The 14,618-nt window shown below is 49.3% G+C and overlaps 2 protein-coding genes across 6 annotated transcripts in view; both read right to left on the bottom strand.

Moving 5' to 3' along the window:
• Kcng2 (potassium voltage-gated channel modifier subfamily G member 2) overlaps positions 1-14,618 on the bottom strand; it is a 67,314-nt gene that overhangs the window by 38,966 nt on the left and 13,730 nt on the right. For 3 of the 5 annotated variants that reach the window (XM_041640880.1, XM_041640877.1, XM_041640878.1), the window contains exon 2: positions 2,780-2,872. The gene's annotated coding sequence lies outside the window, so the exon portion shown is untranslated. Of the gene's footprint in view, positions 1-2,203; positions 2,352-2,779; positions 2,873-3,332; positions 3,489-14,618 lie in introns of all 5 variants that reach the window. The other 2 variants (XM_041640882.1, XM_041640879.1) reach the window with 2 other exon arrangements.
• On the bottom strand, positions 12,031-12,544 carry LOC121440156 (60S ribosomal protein L26-like). The gene has a single exon (XM_041640887.1). The coding sequence runs from the start codon at positions 12,529-12,531 to the stop codon at positions 12,094-12,096; it is 438 nt and encodes a 145-aa protein (XP_041496821.1). The 5' UTR covers positions 12,532-12,544; the 3' UTR covers positions 12,031-12,093.

Here is a 14,618-nt window from a genome sequence, read left to right as displayed (position 1 = left end):
TGGGAGGCTGAGAAAACAGAATCATGGAGCCCGATTATTCTGAGATCAGCTCACATAGTTCCCTGGAGATGACCTGGTCCTCTGTCCACACGGCACCCTTTTGCAACTAATTGGCCAACCATCCGGAAGCTGAAGAGCATTTTGATTATTTCCAGGACTTGGCTATTATGAACAAAGCTGCTGTAACCATTCCTATATGCCCCCACCCTCCCTGACCAGCTCTGGGGAGAGAATAAGTTTTAAATTTGACCAAGGTCTGAGTTATCACTTTTTTTTAGATTGGCTGACTGTTGCAAGTTTATTTCCAATGGAAATTTCCAAGGCGTCTTCCAGAATAGCTGGACCATTTTGCATCCCATCAGTACTGTGGGCAAAATGAGTCCTTGGCACTGCCAAAACTGATTACCACCTCCAAATTTTGTTGTTACGGCTGAAGACCAAGCACAATAGGTTGTTCTGTCTCTGGTTCACTCCCGTCTGTCTACGCCAACTTTGGCCAAGCCCATCCCTGGAGAATTCCATCTAATTTCTTATATTTCTCAGTTCTAAATTTCTCAGTCAGTTTGTATTTGTGTGCTCTGATCCATGGTGGTAGCTCCACTTGCTCACATCCCTCCACATCTCTGGTTGTTCGCTGGGGCATCTTCACAGTAGGGGATTATATCGCTGTCCGGAAGTTCTAGTGTCTGGCCATCTTGACCTCAGATCTGCTGATTGTCCTTTCTTCCTCATTTTGAAATCTTTCTAATTCTTTGTATGGTGGCAGAATTTGCTGGACTCTGGACACCTGTGTCCCATGTTGCCAGACTCTCCACTGTGGCTGAGTCCTCCTGACACCAGGCTGCAAGGCCCTGAACAACAGCTAGTGACTAGCAGGTGGAAGGAGCCCAGGTTTCCCCTGTGACCTCTGCCTACATCCGAGGATGGCGCCTCAAGACTCTGGGCAGAAGCTTTCCATAGGCATCCCGTGACTGGGAGGGTGGGGTGCTGTGGGGCTTCTCATGAGAAACCTGATCCATCTCCAGCCCCTGAAATGTACAGGGCAGGGGGAGCATGGAGAGCATATTCTTGCTCTTTTGAAGGGTAGGCACCAGGCTTCCTGCCCACACTGACTCTAGCCCATCACAGAAGTGCAGGGCTCTGGTCCTCTTATGCACTCATTCACGCAACCCGCTGACTTCCTCAACTGTGTCTGTCAGTGAGACCAACATCTGAGGAAAAGGTTGCTTCTTTTAGACTATTGTGGCCAAACAAATTTGGGTTTTGTTCTGCAACTCACAGTCTCTGATTTCTCACTTCCCAAACATAGTACTAACAGTCTAACAGTGTGGGTGTTGAAAGAAAAACAACAATTAGACTCTCAATGAAAATCCCCAGTGACGGTAACACAGTCAACAAACAGCAGTGAAGGGACTCAGGTTAGACATCAAGACGTTTTTAATGACTGTCTCGAGGAATGCTGGGGTACACAGCAGAGGAAATTAGGAAACATCCTTCCTTCATCGCCAGAGTTTAGGGCAATTATGGTCCTCCACCACCTCTAGTCTGGGGGCTATGTTAATTGAGATAGTAAAGAAGGCAGCTCGGGGTGCCCCACCAAGGCACCTTTGGGTCAGCCTGAAGAGGCGGCAACTTACGGAGACAGAGCTATGGGCAGCACAAGGCAAGACTGCAGGAAAGATGGCCTCCTTCATCTACCCAAGCATGGCTCCGGGAGCACCCATGCTGTGTGCAGAAGAGGACCCTCCACTCCCTGGGTGGAAGACCAGGAACTGATTGGGAAGAGCAGGTCAAGCTTGGCCACACCATGCCTGTCTCTTCACCTGTCAGTCATGCCTGAGAACATATGCAGTACCTGAAAACACCCGAGAAGAGCACACAAAACAAAACCCAGAGAGGGACCGGGAAGAAAGGAAAAGATGCTGAGGGAGAGGAGGGGAGAGCAAGGGGGATCTGGGGAAGCATGGGTGAGGAGGAGAGGTTATGAGGGGAAAGAGGGAGAAGGAAGAAGGAGGGAGGGTGGGCAGGGCAGGCTAGGAAGAGAGAATGAGTAGGTGAGGGTAAAGGGGAGAGGTAAGGAGGAAGATGCAGGAAGGGAGGGGAGGAAGGAAGGGAAGGGAAGAAGGCAGGTGAGGAGAGCCTGGCCCTGGACAGAGTGTGGGGTGCAGGGAGAGTTCCAGGAACCAGACTGAAGTGGGCATACTTGAGAGGAGGCAGGTGGACACTCTTTGTGCTCCATGAGGGGGCAGGGCCGCTGTGGCACAGGGGTCACCTGCCTTCCTAGCGGTTCTCCCTGCTGTGAAGCTGCTGTTCTTCCCGCAGAGGCTGGGGTGACAGAAGGGCTCGTGTCCCTGCAGGAGGAAGGCAGAAACTCCAAGCTCTATCCTCCAAGAAACACTTGGCTTTCACTAGTTAATCACCTGCCCCTGCAAGGCAGGCAGGTAAGAGAGAGGCAGGTTGAGGAGGCTTAGAGGTCTCTGAAGGATGATGGTACCTTCCCACACATACCCATCATGTGGGTTTTTAATACATGAAACTCAGTGTTAGCTCCAAAAACAGCTCCCCCGTGCCAGTTTCCCCAACCCATAAGCAGGGACGGCATTCCCAGAACACCACGGGCATCCTTGGTTGAATGTTCATCCTTTGCTTTTTCCTCCACATCCAGTCTACCGTCCAACTGTAACGCTATCTGCCATTTAATGTTGCCTTGGGGCTGCACATGGTGGACCCTTGCTTCTTCCCAGCCAATAGGCCCTTGCTCAACAGTCCCGGTCCTTACCCGTGATGACGGTTTCCAGGCGGGGCCTCATCCTACGTGCCTATCGTCATCTGGTGCCATCTCATGAGATCTCTGCCCGTGCCTCTCAAACCCCTGTAATGATAGGACAAATCCCAAGTTTAGTTTAGGGACACCCAGCCCTTGGAGAAATCAGGAAACATTCCGTTCCTTACAGCATGCACACAGCCATCCACTGCCTTGATTTTCATGTAGCTTTGGGACCCCATGGAATTAGTCTCCGCCGCCCTGATCCCTGGTTAAGAGTCATTTCAGGGACCTTTTACATCTATTCTGAGAGCATTTAACTGAATCACAGTGGTTTGTGCTTTCTCTCCCAACAACGTCCTCACTTTGCAAATGAGCCTCCCAGTGCAGGGTTCTGACAAGATGAATGAAAACATAATGGCTTCTCAGAATCGGCTCCTCTTCCTTAGTGTTTTGTCCTCCATTAACAAATGAGACACATGTTCGGGAACATCGCACCAGAGAAGGCAAGAACCAACTCCCGAAGCTCAGACCCAAATCCCAGCCTTTCCCATCCAAGGGTCCTCACCAGACAGAGCCTCCTCTGCCTCGCTCTCTGTTCACGCCACGTGTCCTGCTCCTTCAGGAAAAGGGCTTTGCTCTGTGCTGTGGATCCCACCCGCCCACAGTGGGAGGAATGGCTCTTCTCATTTCCTCTTTCCCAAGCTCCTCTGCCAGGTTCTCCCTTCTCCAGAAAGACAGAAACTCCCTCAGGCCTGTGGCACTAGCCAGGCTATGTCTGTTTCTCACTCTCCAACCCATATCTCTGAAGGAGGGCCTCCACCCTATCACTGCCAAAGTGGTGCCTAACCCCAGGCTCACAGGCCTCGTGGGTCATCCATCTAAGGGTCCTAACTAGACAGAATCCCCTTCCAATGCCCTCTCTGCTTCGCTCTCTTTTTATGCCCATGTCCTGTTCTTCCCTGCCCTCCCTCCTGAAGGTTGCCCTTCAATTGCTGGCATCCCCACTGCGCTCCACTCCCCGAACCTTTAGCTGCTCCTCTGTTTAACTTGGTTGACTCCTTGATTTAGAAAAGTGGCTGTTCAGGGCTGGAGAGATGGCTCAGCGGTTAAGAGCATTGCCTGCTCTTCCAAAGGTCCTGAGTTCAATTCCCAGCAACCACATGGTGGCTCACAACCATCTGTAATGAGGTCTGGTGCCCTCTTCTGGCCTTCAGTCATACATGCAGGAAGAATATTGTATACATAATAAATAAATAAATATTAAAAGAAAAAGGAAAAAAAAGAAAAGTGGCTGTTCAGCTTGGATGCTGTGGCCACAACAGGATAAAAAAGAAACAGGATGCTCATTCTTGGCTGTTTCCAGGACTTTACACTTCCCTGGAAGGCTGCAGTTTGTTCCTTCAGTCCAATCTGGTTTTCTAGCAAACTCCACCCACCACAAAGCAGTCCCTGAGGCTGTCCCCTGACAGCAGGAGTCTTTACTAAGGTGTTACTGCTGTGACTCCCTGCTTGTGAGGGGACTGGAGTTCATCAGGAACACCAGCTGCTCTCTCTGCTGCCTTCCAAAGGGCAGTCACAATACGCAGCAACAGATCGTGTGGCGGTGGGGTGAAGTGGGTGTCAACAGAAGGCAAGGCCTTCAAAGACAGGCCCAGGAACTTCATGGTTCTGTTTCAGAAATAGTCTACAGCTAGCTGCCACTCTGAACATGCCCGATCTCATCTGTTTCAGAAATATAAAGATTTCCTGCCCCAGCACACAGGCACTAATAACCACAAAACGACCAGCTACAAAGATGCTCAGCATTGGCATGGGTTTGACATGAGATGTCCCCCTAGACTCATATGCTGAAGCCTTTGTCCCGAGTGCTCAGGTACATATGAATAGCTACACAGACACACACACATATGTATGCACATGGACACAAAGACACAACCACACACAGAGACACACGAATGTGCAGACACAAGGACATACAAGACATAACAAATAGATATAACGGCACACACAGACATACATGTTCTCACAGACACACATGCACACATGTTCACACAGGCACATCCAAACAGACACACACACACACACACACAGACACATATATGCTCATACGGCTGTAAAGGCACGTACACGGGTATTTATACAGACACATGGATGCAAAGTGTGCACATATATGCATGTACAAACACATTTCTATGTGTACTCAGGCATCTCTGCATGCCTATATGCCTACGGGTTTTAAGAATATTGTGTTCCAGAATAGCTGTAACTGCTAATTCCGTTCCAGCACATAGGAAGAGGAGTATAATTAGTGCATTTGTATGCAAAGGCATGGTTAAGACCATTTTCCCCTCTGAAGTGGTTATTTACGTCAGCATTTTTGCTGTGGAGCCCAGAGAAGAGGGACTTAGGTCCAGCCCACGGAGCTCTGTCTGAGGAGCTGCAGGCAGTAAGGGTAACAGGGCATTACCGCGCTAAGAACACAGCCTCGCACCACCCAGGCACGCCTGAGAGTCCCTCTTCTCTGGACCTTGGATGCTGTTCTCTCTTTCATGAATATGAGTCCTGATAATCTTGAGCCCTCTTAAGGCCTCACATCTGAGAGTCATGCTAACCAACTACCAAGTCCTGGCCTCCTGCTCCACCAGGGGTTGCAGTGAATTCTTCCCAAGGCCAGGGAGACCTTCACCCTGGACGGGGACCAACGAGCAGGTTGTTCAGAGGCAGAGATGATGACAGCGACAGGGAAACTATGATTTGGAATTCTCATGGTTGCTTGAGAAAAGGGTCCACTCCTGCCTGTCAGTGTGATAGGAGTGTGTCACTATCGATGGCATGTCCTACACCAGGAAGAAACTTAGATGTGTGGGCAAGGTGTCCAGAGGGGACACTGGGGGCAAATGTGACCGCACACTGTAATACAAGGTGGGTGTTTTCCAAGGGCCAAGGGTCAAAGAGAGCCACTGAGGACTCGGGTAGACACAGTCCTGACTGAGAGCCACGGATGAGCATAGACCCACTGGGAACCAGATATAGACACAGGTCAACTGAGGATCAGCGGTGAGCGCAGATCCACTGAGGTTCATGGATAAATGTAGATACTCTGAAGGCCAAGGATAAACCCAGGTTCACTGAAGGTGAGGGGTGGATGTAGATTCACAGAGGATCATGGGTGAACACAGATCCACAGAGGATCAAGGCTAGACACAGATCCACGGAGGATCAAGGCTGGACACAGATCCACGGAGGATCAAGGCTGGACACAGATCCACGGAGGATCAAGGCTGGACACAGATCCACGGAGGATCAAGGCTGGACACAGATCCACGGAGGATCAAGGCTGGACACAGATTCACGGAGGATGAAGGCTGGACACAGATCCACGGAGGATCAAGGCTGGACACAGATTCACGGAGGATGAAGGTTGGACACAGATCCACGGAGGATGAAGGTTGGACACAGATCCACAAAGGATTAAGGCTGGACACAGATCCACAGAGGATCAAGGCTGGAAACAGATCCACGGAAGATCAAGGCTGGACACGGATCCATGGAGGATCAGAGTGGACGTAGTTGCACTGAGGGTCAATCATCAAGGGTCAAGGTAGACATAGAGCCACTAATGACCACTGAGTGCCAGGCTAGAACAGAACCATAAGAGTCAAGGGTGGGCACACCAAAGATCGGGATGGCCTGAACTGGCTGTAGATTCCTCCAAGCTCTAGCTCTGTTCCCAAGAGTCTGCTGTCGCTGGCAGCCTGCCTCTGGGGAGAGTCTGGGTCTTGGCCAGCGGAGGTCAATGCCCAGCACCCACAGATTAAACCAGGTTCCTGAGAAGCAAACCCAGCACTTCACAGAAAATGACCAAAAACCAGGACACATTTCAGACAATTAAATTTTACTTTTTAAATTTTATGTATTAAGTTTACGGGAGCGTGAGGTGCTTATGTGAATGTCTGGACAAACGCTTGGTAGATGCACATCTTTGGAAGCCAGAGGTCAGCATCAGGTGATTTCTTTGATTCCTCCCCGGTTTATTTATTAAAAATTTAAAAATATCTATTTATCTCATGTACATGGGTGTTTTGCCTACATGTATGTATGTGAACCACATTCGTGTCTGGTATGGATGGCGGTCAAAAGAAGGCATTGGGTCACCTGGAACTAGAGTTACAGATGTTTCTGAGCCACCACGTTAATGCTGGGAACTGAACCCGGGTTCTCTGCAAGAGCAACAAGTGCTCTTAACTGCTGAGCCATCTCCAGCTCCCCTGACCTCCACTCTAGTTTTTGAGTCAGGGTCTTGTAGTACTGAACATGGCGCTCACTGATTGGCTAGGCTGGGTAACCATGAGCTCCAGAGAGACACTTTCCTCTGCAGAGCTGGGCTGCTGGGCATCACCTGAGCTCGGGTCCTCATGCTCGCATGACAGACTCTTTACCAACCGAGACATCTTCCCGGCCCGAGAGTTTACTTTGCAGTTATTATGGTTCTTTACTGATGATGTCTTTTCCAACTTTACTGAATAAATGAGTAATTATCTCAGGCCCCTCATCACGTGCAAGGCACACAGTGTTAAACTGGGGTGTCTGCTGCTCCATTCTGAAGACCACACTGCGCTATGTGGGTAGCTATGTATTAGGGCCAATGCTGGGCTCTCAACACCCTGTTAGCCTGGTTTCCAGGGGACACTCTTTAGGGGTTATGCATGGTCCCCAGACCTGGAACTGCTAACCTTCCCTTAGCATCAGCCTCCTTCACCTTGGCTTATGCTCAGAAAAACTCTTCTCAGTTTGGTACCAATGTTTTTGTATTTGTCACTCTTGGCAAATACAAAATCCTTCCCTTATGCCCCTGCACCCCAAGACCACAGGCATCTCATCAGCTGGACCTCCCTCCTGACAATATTTGAGGCAATCCAGGGGGCAGGCCCATGGAGTTGAAATGGACTCAGAAATCCAAGCCTTCCCTTAAGACTACACATTTTCTCCAGTCTTTCCATTGGTTCTAGCGGGAACAGTGCCCCGAGACAGCGCTCGGGCGATAATCAGGTCATAGGGAGCCACTGATGGCAGGAGTGGACACCCGAGAAGCTTCGTAGTACACAGATTGGGTATGGAATTCCAGGCAATTTTCACTTCTTCCCTGGTTTTTCCCTGTTGTGTTTTTCCCTTTAAGATTCTTTTGAACAAAAGATACAGGTAATTTTAGTAACAAGAGAAAGGAATGAAACCATTCCAGTTTTAGGAGAGAAAATATCATCTTACAGTTTTTTTCTTATAGGAGAGTGTAGTCCCTGTGAAATGATAATGAGTCATTTTATGCACCCAAACCCTCATGGACATCCTGGTGTGAAGTCTGTGGCCATCCTGGGGTCGGGTGTGAAGCCTGTGGACGGCCTGGAGTCGGGTGTGAAGCCTGTGGACGGCCTGGGGTCGGGTGGGAAGCCTGTGGATGACCTGAGGTCAGGTGTGAAGCCTGTGGACGGCCTGGAGTCGGGTGGGAAGCCTGTGGACGGCCTGGGGTCGGGTGTGAAGCCTGTGGATAACCTGAAGTCAGGTGTGAAGCCTGTGGATGACCTGAGGTAGGGTGTGAAGCCTGTGGACGGCCTGGAGTCGGGTGGGAAGCCTGTGGACGGCCTGGGGTCGGGTGGGAAGCCTGTGGACGGCCTGGAGTCAGGTGTGAAGCCTGTGGATGACCTGAGGTCGGGTGTGAAGCCTGTGAACGGCCTGGGGTCGGGTGTGAAGCCTGTGGATGACCTGAGGTCGGGTGTGAAGCCTGTGGATGGCCTGGGGTTAGCTAAGAGTCAGAGTGCATCAGGATGTTTGTGGTCCTGGGCTTGGTCCCTTCTTCTGCAGTTCCCAGCAACAAAGATGATATTCATGTTGCAAGTCTTGAACCCACAGGACAGAAGAACAAAAACACACCGCTGTACATGCCCATCAGTGTGTGCCAGCTGAGTGTGAGCAACACTCTGTCTCTTGCCACGTATGATTATTTCCATGGATGCCAAGAAAGCCCTCTCCAAATGCTCAGGGAGTCGAGGGTCAAGATGGATGAACTGCCAGGGTCTAAAGCCACTCTTGTGTCTAATGGGGAGGAATGAAAGCAAAGAGCAAGTGAACAGACGGGACAGGGTTGAGGCAGCAGCCAAGCCTCTACCTCAGAGGAGCAGCTGGTGGCGCAGGCTGGGCTGGGAGAGGCATGAGCACCTCTGTTTACAGACAGGACTGGAAGAGGGTGCAGACCTCAAGGATCTAGGGGACATGCCTTGAATGAATAAAGAGTTTATTAAAATGGCTGGTGATAAAATCCACAAACAGAGGGCATGGTGACTGAAAAGAAGTCTTCTTAAAATAACAGCAACAACAGCAGACGAATAAGTTTCCCAAGGCGTGTGCACAGTTTCTTAACAAGGGGATCTGACAACATTCTGGAAACACAGAGGTGGCCTAGGGGTGTGCTCAGTGGTCAAGTGCTGGCTGGGTATATGTAAGGCTTGGGTTCCATCCAATGTCGGAACAGTCAACTTGACACATGGAGTACAATCCTCTGTTCTTGGACAAGACAGCTTGACATTGTGATGTCCCTTCCCCCTTCTGAAAGACCTACGCAGAGGAGGATGCTGAGTATCCTGTTCTATCAGTTTTCCACCTTTTTCACCTGAGACGGGATCTCACTGAATGTGGAGCTCACCACGCTCACCTAGACCAGCTGGCAAGCAGGCCCCAGCAATCCTCCTGTCTTCACATCCCCAGGTCTGGGGTTTCAGACATATGTGACCATCCTAGCTTTTGCCTGGGTGCCATCGATCCTAACTCAGAGTTACCCACTAAGCAACTCCCCCCCCCCCCACACACACACCAGGATGCTCTCCTTTAGGCATTAATTATAAATTAAATCCTATCCACTCCCTGTAAAACAAAGTAAGTTAATTCTGAATGACGACACCTGAGTGATAAAGTACAGGCGTGAAAGGACACTGAGGACTTCTTGATGATGGGGTGACTAAGGACCAAACCCCACAGAGAGCGAGGGACAATCAGAGGATAAAAATGGCCCTCAAGTGTCTGGGTGAAAATGTCTGTACTCACCCCTATTTAGGCACATGCCAACTGGCACATGACTGAAGAGCCCCTTGGTACCATGGGATGGTGTCTCTCAGCTGTGAGGCCACTCTGCGCCCAGTTCCCTGCAGGACGTCTAGGAGTGCTCAGCCCATCCCACTCTAGGATAGAACCCCAGAGCAACCTCAAATGCACACACAGGGCTCTTCACTGCGAAGCGGCTCTAGCTGGCAAGCAAAAGGAAGATCCCAATTCCTGGCACAGGAAAGAGTCTGGATAAACATGGGCACCCACAGGAACACAGTGCACCCATAGGGAGAGGGTCTGGCCGTCCCAGAGCAAGGCACAGGGACTACTATTGCAGAGGGAGAAGCCTTGGTGCAAAAGAACACTGGGTGGGTATAAGGGCAGTGGCCAGGGCTGAGGCACTGTACACACTGGTCCTGAGCTGCAGGTGGGAGGGAGGACAGGACCCAACAGGCCATTGTCTCTATAGTCAGTCACTGGTTCCCACCCCATAGACAGAACCACAGTCACATGAACATACACAGATACAAACAGGACAGCACCCATCCCAGGCAAGTGCAAAGCCCCCGGGAACTGTGGGCAGAACAGCATTCCAGTTACCAGAAGATCATTAGGAACGGTGGGCACGAAGACAAAATCTATGAATGAAGGTACTCGTCAAGCCAAAAAGGCCTCCCAGGCTGAGAAGAGCTCCCTTTTAAAATGTCAAGATTGTAAAGACCCAGACAAACCTGCAGAGTCATTAGAAAAGCAGGAGACCAAGAATTACAAACACCATGTGTCCCAGGTCTGGACAGAGCCCTTACAGTGAGCCAGTAGAGGAACAGACTGTGTTGTTCATTCCACAAAGAGACACCAGCACTGGAGGACACCGGCTTAGAAAGCGGCACAAATTTCCCAATTCTTCTGCAAGCCTAAAAATACTGAAGCCCTAACTTTTCCAGCTTAAACCCTGGGGTCCTGGAAAGAAAAGCACCCCGAGTCAGAATTCGATGTGTTAACCTAAGTCTTCACACCCCAAATGCTTGTGCTGGGACTTCCTCACAAGCAAGGCCTTTCTATAACAGCCCGTCAAAATCTCAGAGGGTTTCAGAGAAATGGAAAAGGCTAATCTTAGTGCATATGGAGTCACAGTGGCCTGTGGGAAGCCCACATATTCTGGCATGGAAAGACCACACTGGAATCCTGCCCAGTTGCCAAAGGATCTAAAAAACTATAGCAGTTTTGACAGTGTGGGACCATAGTACAAAGAGTCCAGACATAGATCTTGGTCTACGGGCAGCACACTTGGGAAGGAGAGTATAGAACTGTCAGCGAGGAGTTGCCTGCACAAATGGTGCTGCAAAAGGGGACATCCACGTTCAGAAGGTCCAGCCTCACGCCATGTATGGCTTCATGATACCAACTACGCCACACAACTCCAGGGACAGGAGAACCGAGAGCACAGCATCTTTATCCTAGGGTCACCATTTCTCACGTAACAATGTGTGGGGGAGGGGTGCTGTGAAACATTTGACAACAGGAAGAGATTTCTAAATTCACAAACCATGGCAAATATGAGCACGAGCAAGGAACTCAGGACCACGAGGGGTGCACCCACACACTAAGACAATGGGGATGTTCTATTGGGATCTCACCAAGGCCAGCTGGCCTAGGTCTGAAAAAGCATGGGATAAATCCGGACTAGCTGAACATAGCGGACAATGAGGAATACTGAGAATTCAAGAACAATTGCAGTGGGTTTTTGATCCTACTGCACGTACTGGCTTTGTGGGAGCCTAGGCAGTTTGAATGCTCACCTTACGAGACCTGGATAGAGGTGGGCAGTCCTTGGGCTTCCCACAGGTCAGGGAACCCTGATTGCTCTTCGAGCAGATGAGGGGGGGGGACTTGATCGGGGGAGGGGGAGGGAAATGGGAAGCGGTTGTGGGGACGAGGCAGAAATCCTTAATAAATAAATAAATAAATAAATAAAAAACCAAAATCAAATAAGACACGAATCCAAGCCATTCCCGGGATCGCTCATTTCTGCAACCTTAGTGCAGCCTAAGTGTTCCACACACGCACTTTGCACCGTGCGTGCCAATCCAATCTGCCACGCAATACCAATAAGCATCACCTAAAACACTTTGGCTCAGATTCAAGACCATTCTGTGCTATGAATTGCAGGGTTTTTTTTTTTTTTTTTTTTTTTTTACTCAAGCAGTCTTTAATGAAAACTGTATGAGACGCCCCTACTCCTGCATCTTCTCAATCGTTTCTTCCTTGTATTTGCCCTTCTCCTTTTCTACTTGTCGAGACTTGGCTTTCCTTTCCAGGATCTTCTTTCGGTCTTTGTCCAGCTTTAGCCTGGTGATCACCACCTTGCTGGGGTGGATGCCCACGTGGACAGTTGTGCCTTTAGCCTTTTCCCGCTGCACCCGTTCAATGTAGATGACGTATTTCTTCCTGTACACTTGGACCACTTTGCCAATCTGCTGGCCTTTGTAGTGTCCCCGGACAACCTGAACTTCGTCATCCTTTCGAATGGGCATTGAGCGAACATTGTACTTCTGTCTCAGCTCTTTGGAAAGTGGGGAAGACATGATCTTCCTCCGAATGTGAGAAGGTGCATTGAAATGCCGTTTGCGGTTCTTGCTCCGGTCAGAAGTCACAAAGGGATTGAACTTCATTTTGGCGGCTGCGATCCAGCGATGGCCGCAAGAGGAAAGAGGTCTGAATTGCAGGGTTTTAACTGTACATGCGATGCTCTCCACTCTTACAGAAGTATAATGGTCTAATCACAGAAAGAGACTTTTAATATATTCCTACTGCCATTCCCGAGAATGTTAGAATACCCTGACACTCTGCTCTGTTAGAATATTTAATTTAAAAAGTCAGTATTTGAGCTGCTGACTTAAATTTTATTTAAAGAAAAAAGCCACTAAATGAACTTTGGCTTGAGATTAGCACAACATTTCCGACAACTTTTGAATGGTTCCTAAACATACATTGTCATTTTGTACTATATATTCATATTAAGTAGCATTCTCAACATTGTTAACTATAAGATTGAAACATTAGTCAACTGTGAAAAACACCAAAGATGCCCTGCAACCCACACAGTCATATCTTCAGGCAAGGCTCAACCTTCCGGTAAAAATAAACAAGTTCTTTATCACAGTAATATGCAAGTTTGCTTTCGTCTTCAGTTCATTAGATATTGATATTAGATAAGACAACATTAGATATTGTCTTAGTTAGGGTTTTTATTACTGCGACGAAACACCATGATCAAAAAGCAAGCTGGGGAGGAAAGGGTTTATTCAGCTTATACTTCCACTTTGCTGCTCATCAGTGAAGAAAATCAGGATTGGAACTCAAATAGGGCTGGAACCTGTGGCAGAAGCTGATGCAGAGGCCATGGAGGGGAGTTGCTTACTGGTTTGCTCTGCATGGCTTGCCCAGCCTGCTTTCTTATAGAACCCAGAACCACTAGCCCAGGGATGGCTCCACCCACCGTGGGCTGGGCCCTCCCGCATTGATCACTAATTGAGACAATGCCTTACAGCTGAATCTCATGGAGGCATTTCCTCAACTGAGGCTCCTTCTCTCTGATAACTCTGGCTTGTGCCAAGTTGACACACAAAACCAGTAGTACAGATGTGTATAGATAGTTACACACACACACACCAAAGAATCTTTTTTTTTAAATTCAGTATGATTATCAGTAAATGTTTTATCTCTATACCTACTGTGTATGTGTGTATATACATATCCAGGGTCACATAAAAATTTTCCAGGTGAAAAGGGATTGCAAATGGGAAAAGCTTAAGAAGCCTTGAATTAGACCAGGCCAAGTTATAAAGATGGAACGATTAGAATGTATGGTACGTGTGTGTGTGTGTGTGTGTGTGTGTGTGTGTGTGGTGGAGTTGTTTCTGTTTAGAGTAATGGAAATTTGGAATGGAGGTAATGGCTGCATGACATGGTGAATGCATTGGTGCTGCTAAATCATACACGAAGATGGCTAAAATGTCACATCTGCCACTCACATCTACACACATTTTAGGAAGAAGCACAGGACAGGCGGACTCTAGAGCGGCGGTCTCTGCTGGCTGGGCTCTGCGGCTCTATCCGGCAGCCTGGGGAGCGGCATTGGGCACTCTGGGGGTGGAGGCGGTTGCCTGACAGAGGCTCGAGCCCAGGATCATTGCCAGAGCTGAGCTGTGCCTGATGGGCCCTGCAGCGCTCATCACAGAAGCACCTGACACTCCCCCATGCTGTACGGTATAATTAGGGCCCCAGTGGAACTCCTGCCCACGCCTTTGGGTAATTTGTGTGTGGGTTGCTTAGATGTTCAGGACTAGAAAACACATTTTTTTTTTCTGGAAGAAATACTGTTTCCTGTGGGGATGGGATTTGTAGCTTGTATGTCCGAACCATGCTCCTGTCTCATCAGCTGAGGCTTTTACAGCTGAATGTGGTCTGAGATGAGTCAGGTCTGATCATCAGGACCAGAGCAGAGGCTCTCCTGGCCACCGTACCAGAGATGCCATAGACTGCCTGCCTTCCAGGAGGAAGCCAGATGCTTCCTCGGAGGGGCCTCTTCCTGGAACATGCCTCAACTATACCTTCTCTGAGAAGCTGATCCTGTGGTGGCCCAGGGGAACAGTTGGGGTCTGGCAGAAGGTGCCTGAGCAGCAACTCTGGCCTCATTATATTCCCAAATGAGGAGGGGACAATCTGTCCTGGCAGAAGTGAGCAGAGACCTAAGGAA

The sequence above is a fragment of the Microtus oregoni genome, unplaced genomic scaffold, assembly GCF_018167655.1.
Source record: "Microtus oregoni isolate MIOR12 unplaced genomic scaffold, Mior012 000065F_ref0000479, whole genome shotgun sequence".
Classification (NCBI taxonomy): domain Eukaryota; kingdom Metazoa; phylum Chordata; class Mammalia; order Rodentia; family Cricetidae; genus Microtus; species Microtus oregoni.
Note: the sequence above shows the minus strand (reverse complement) of the source record. Positions and strands in the feature narration are given on the sequence as shown.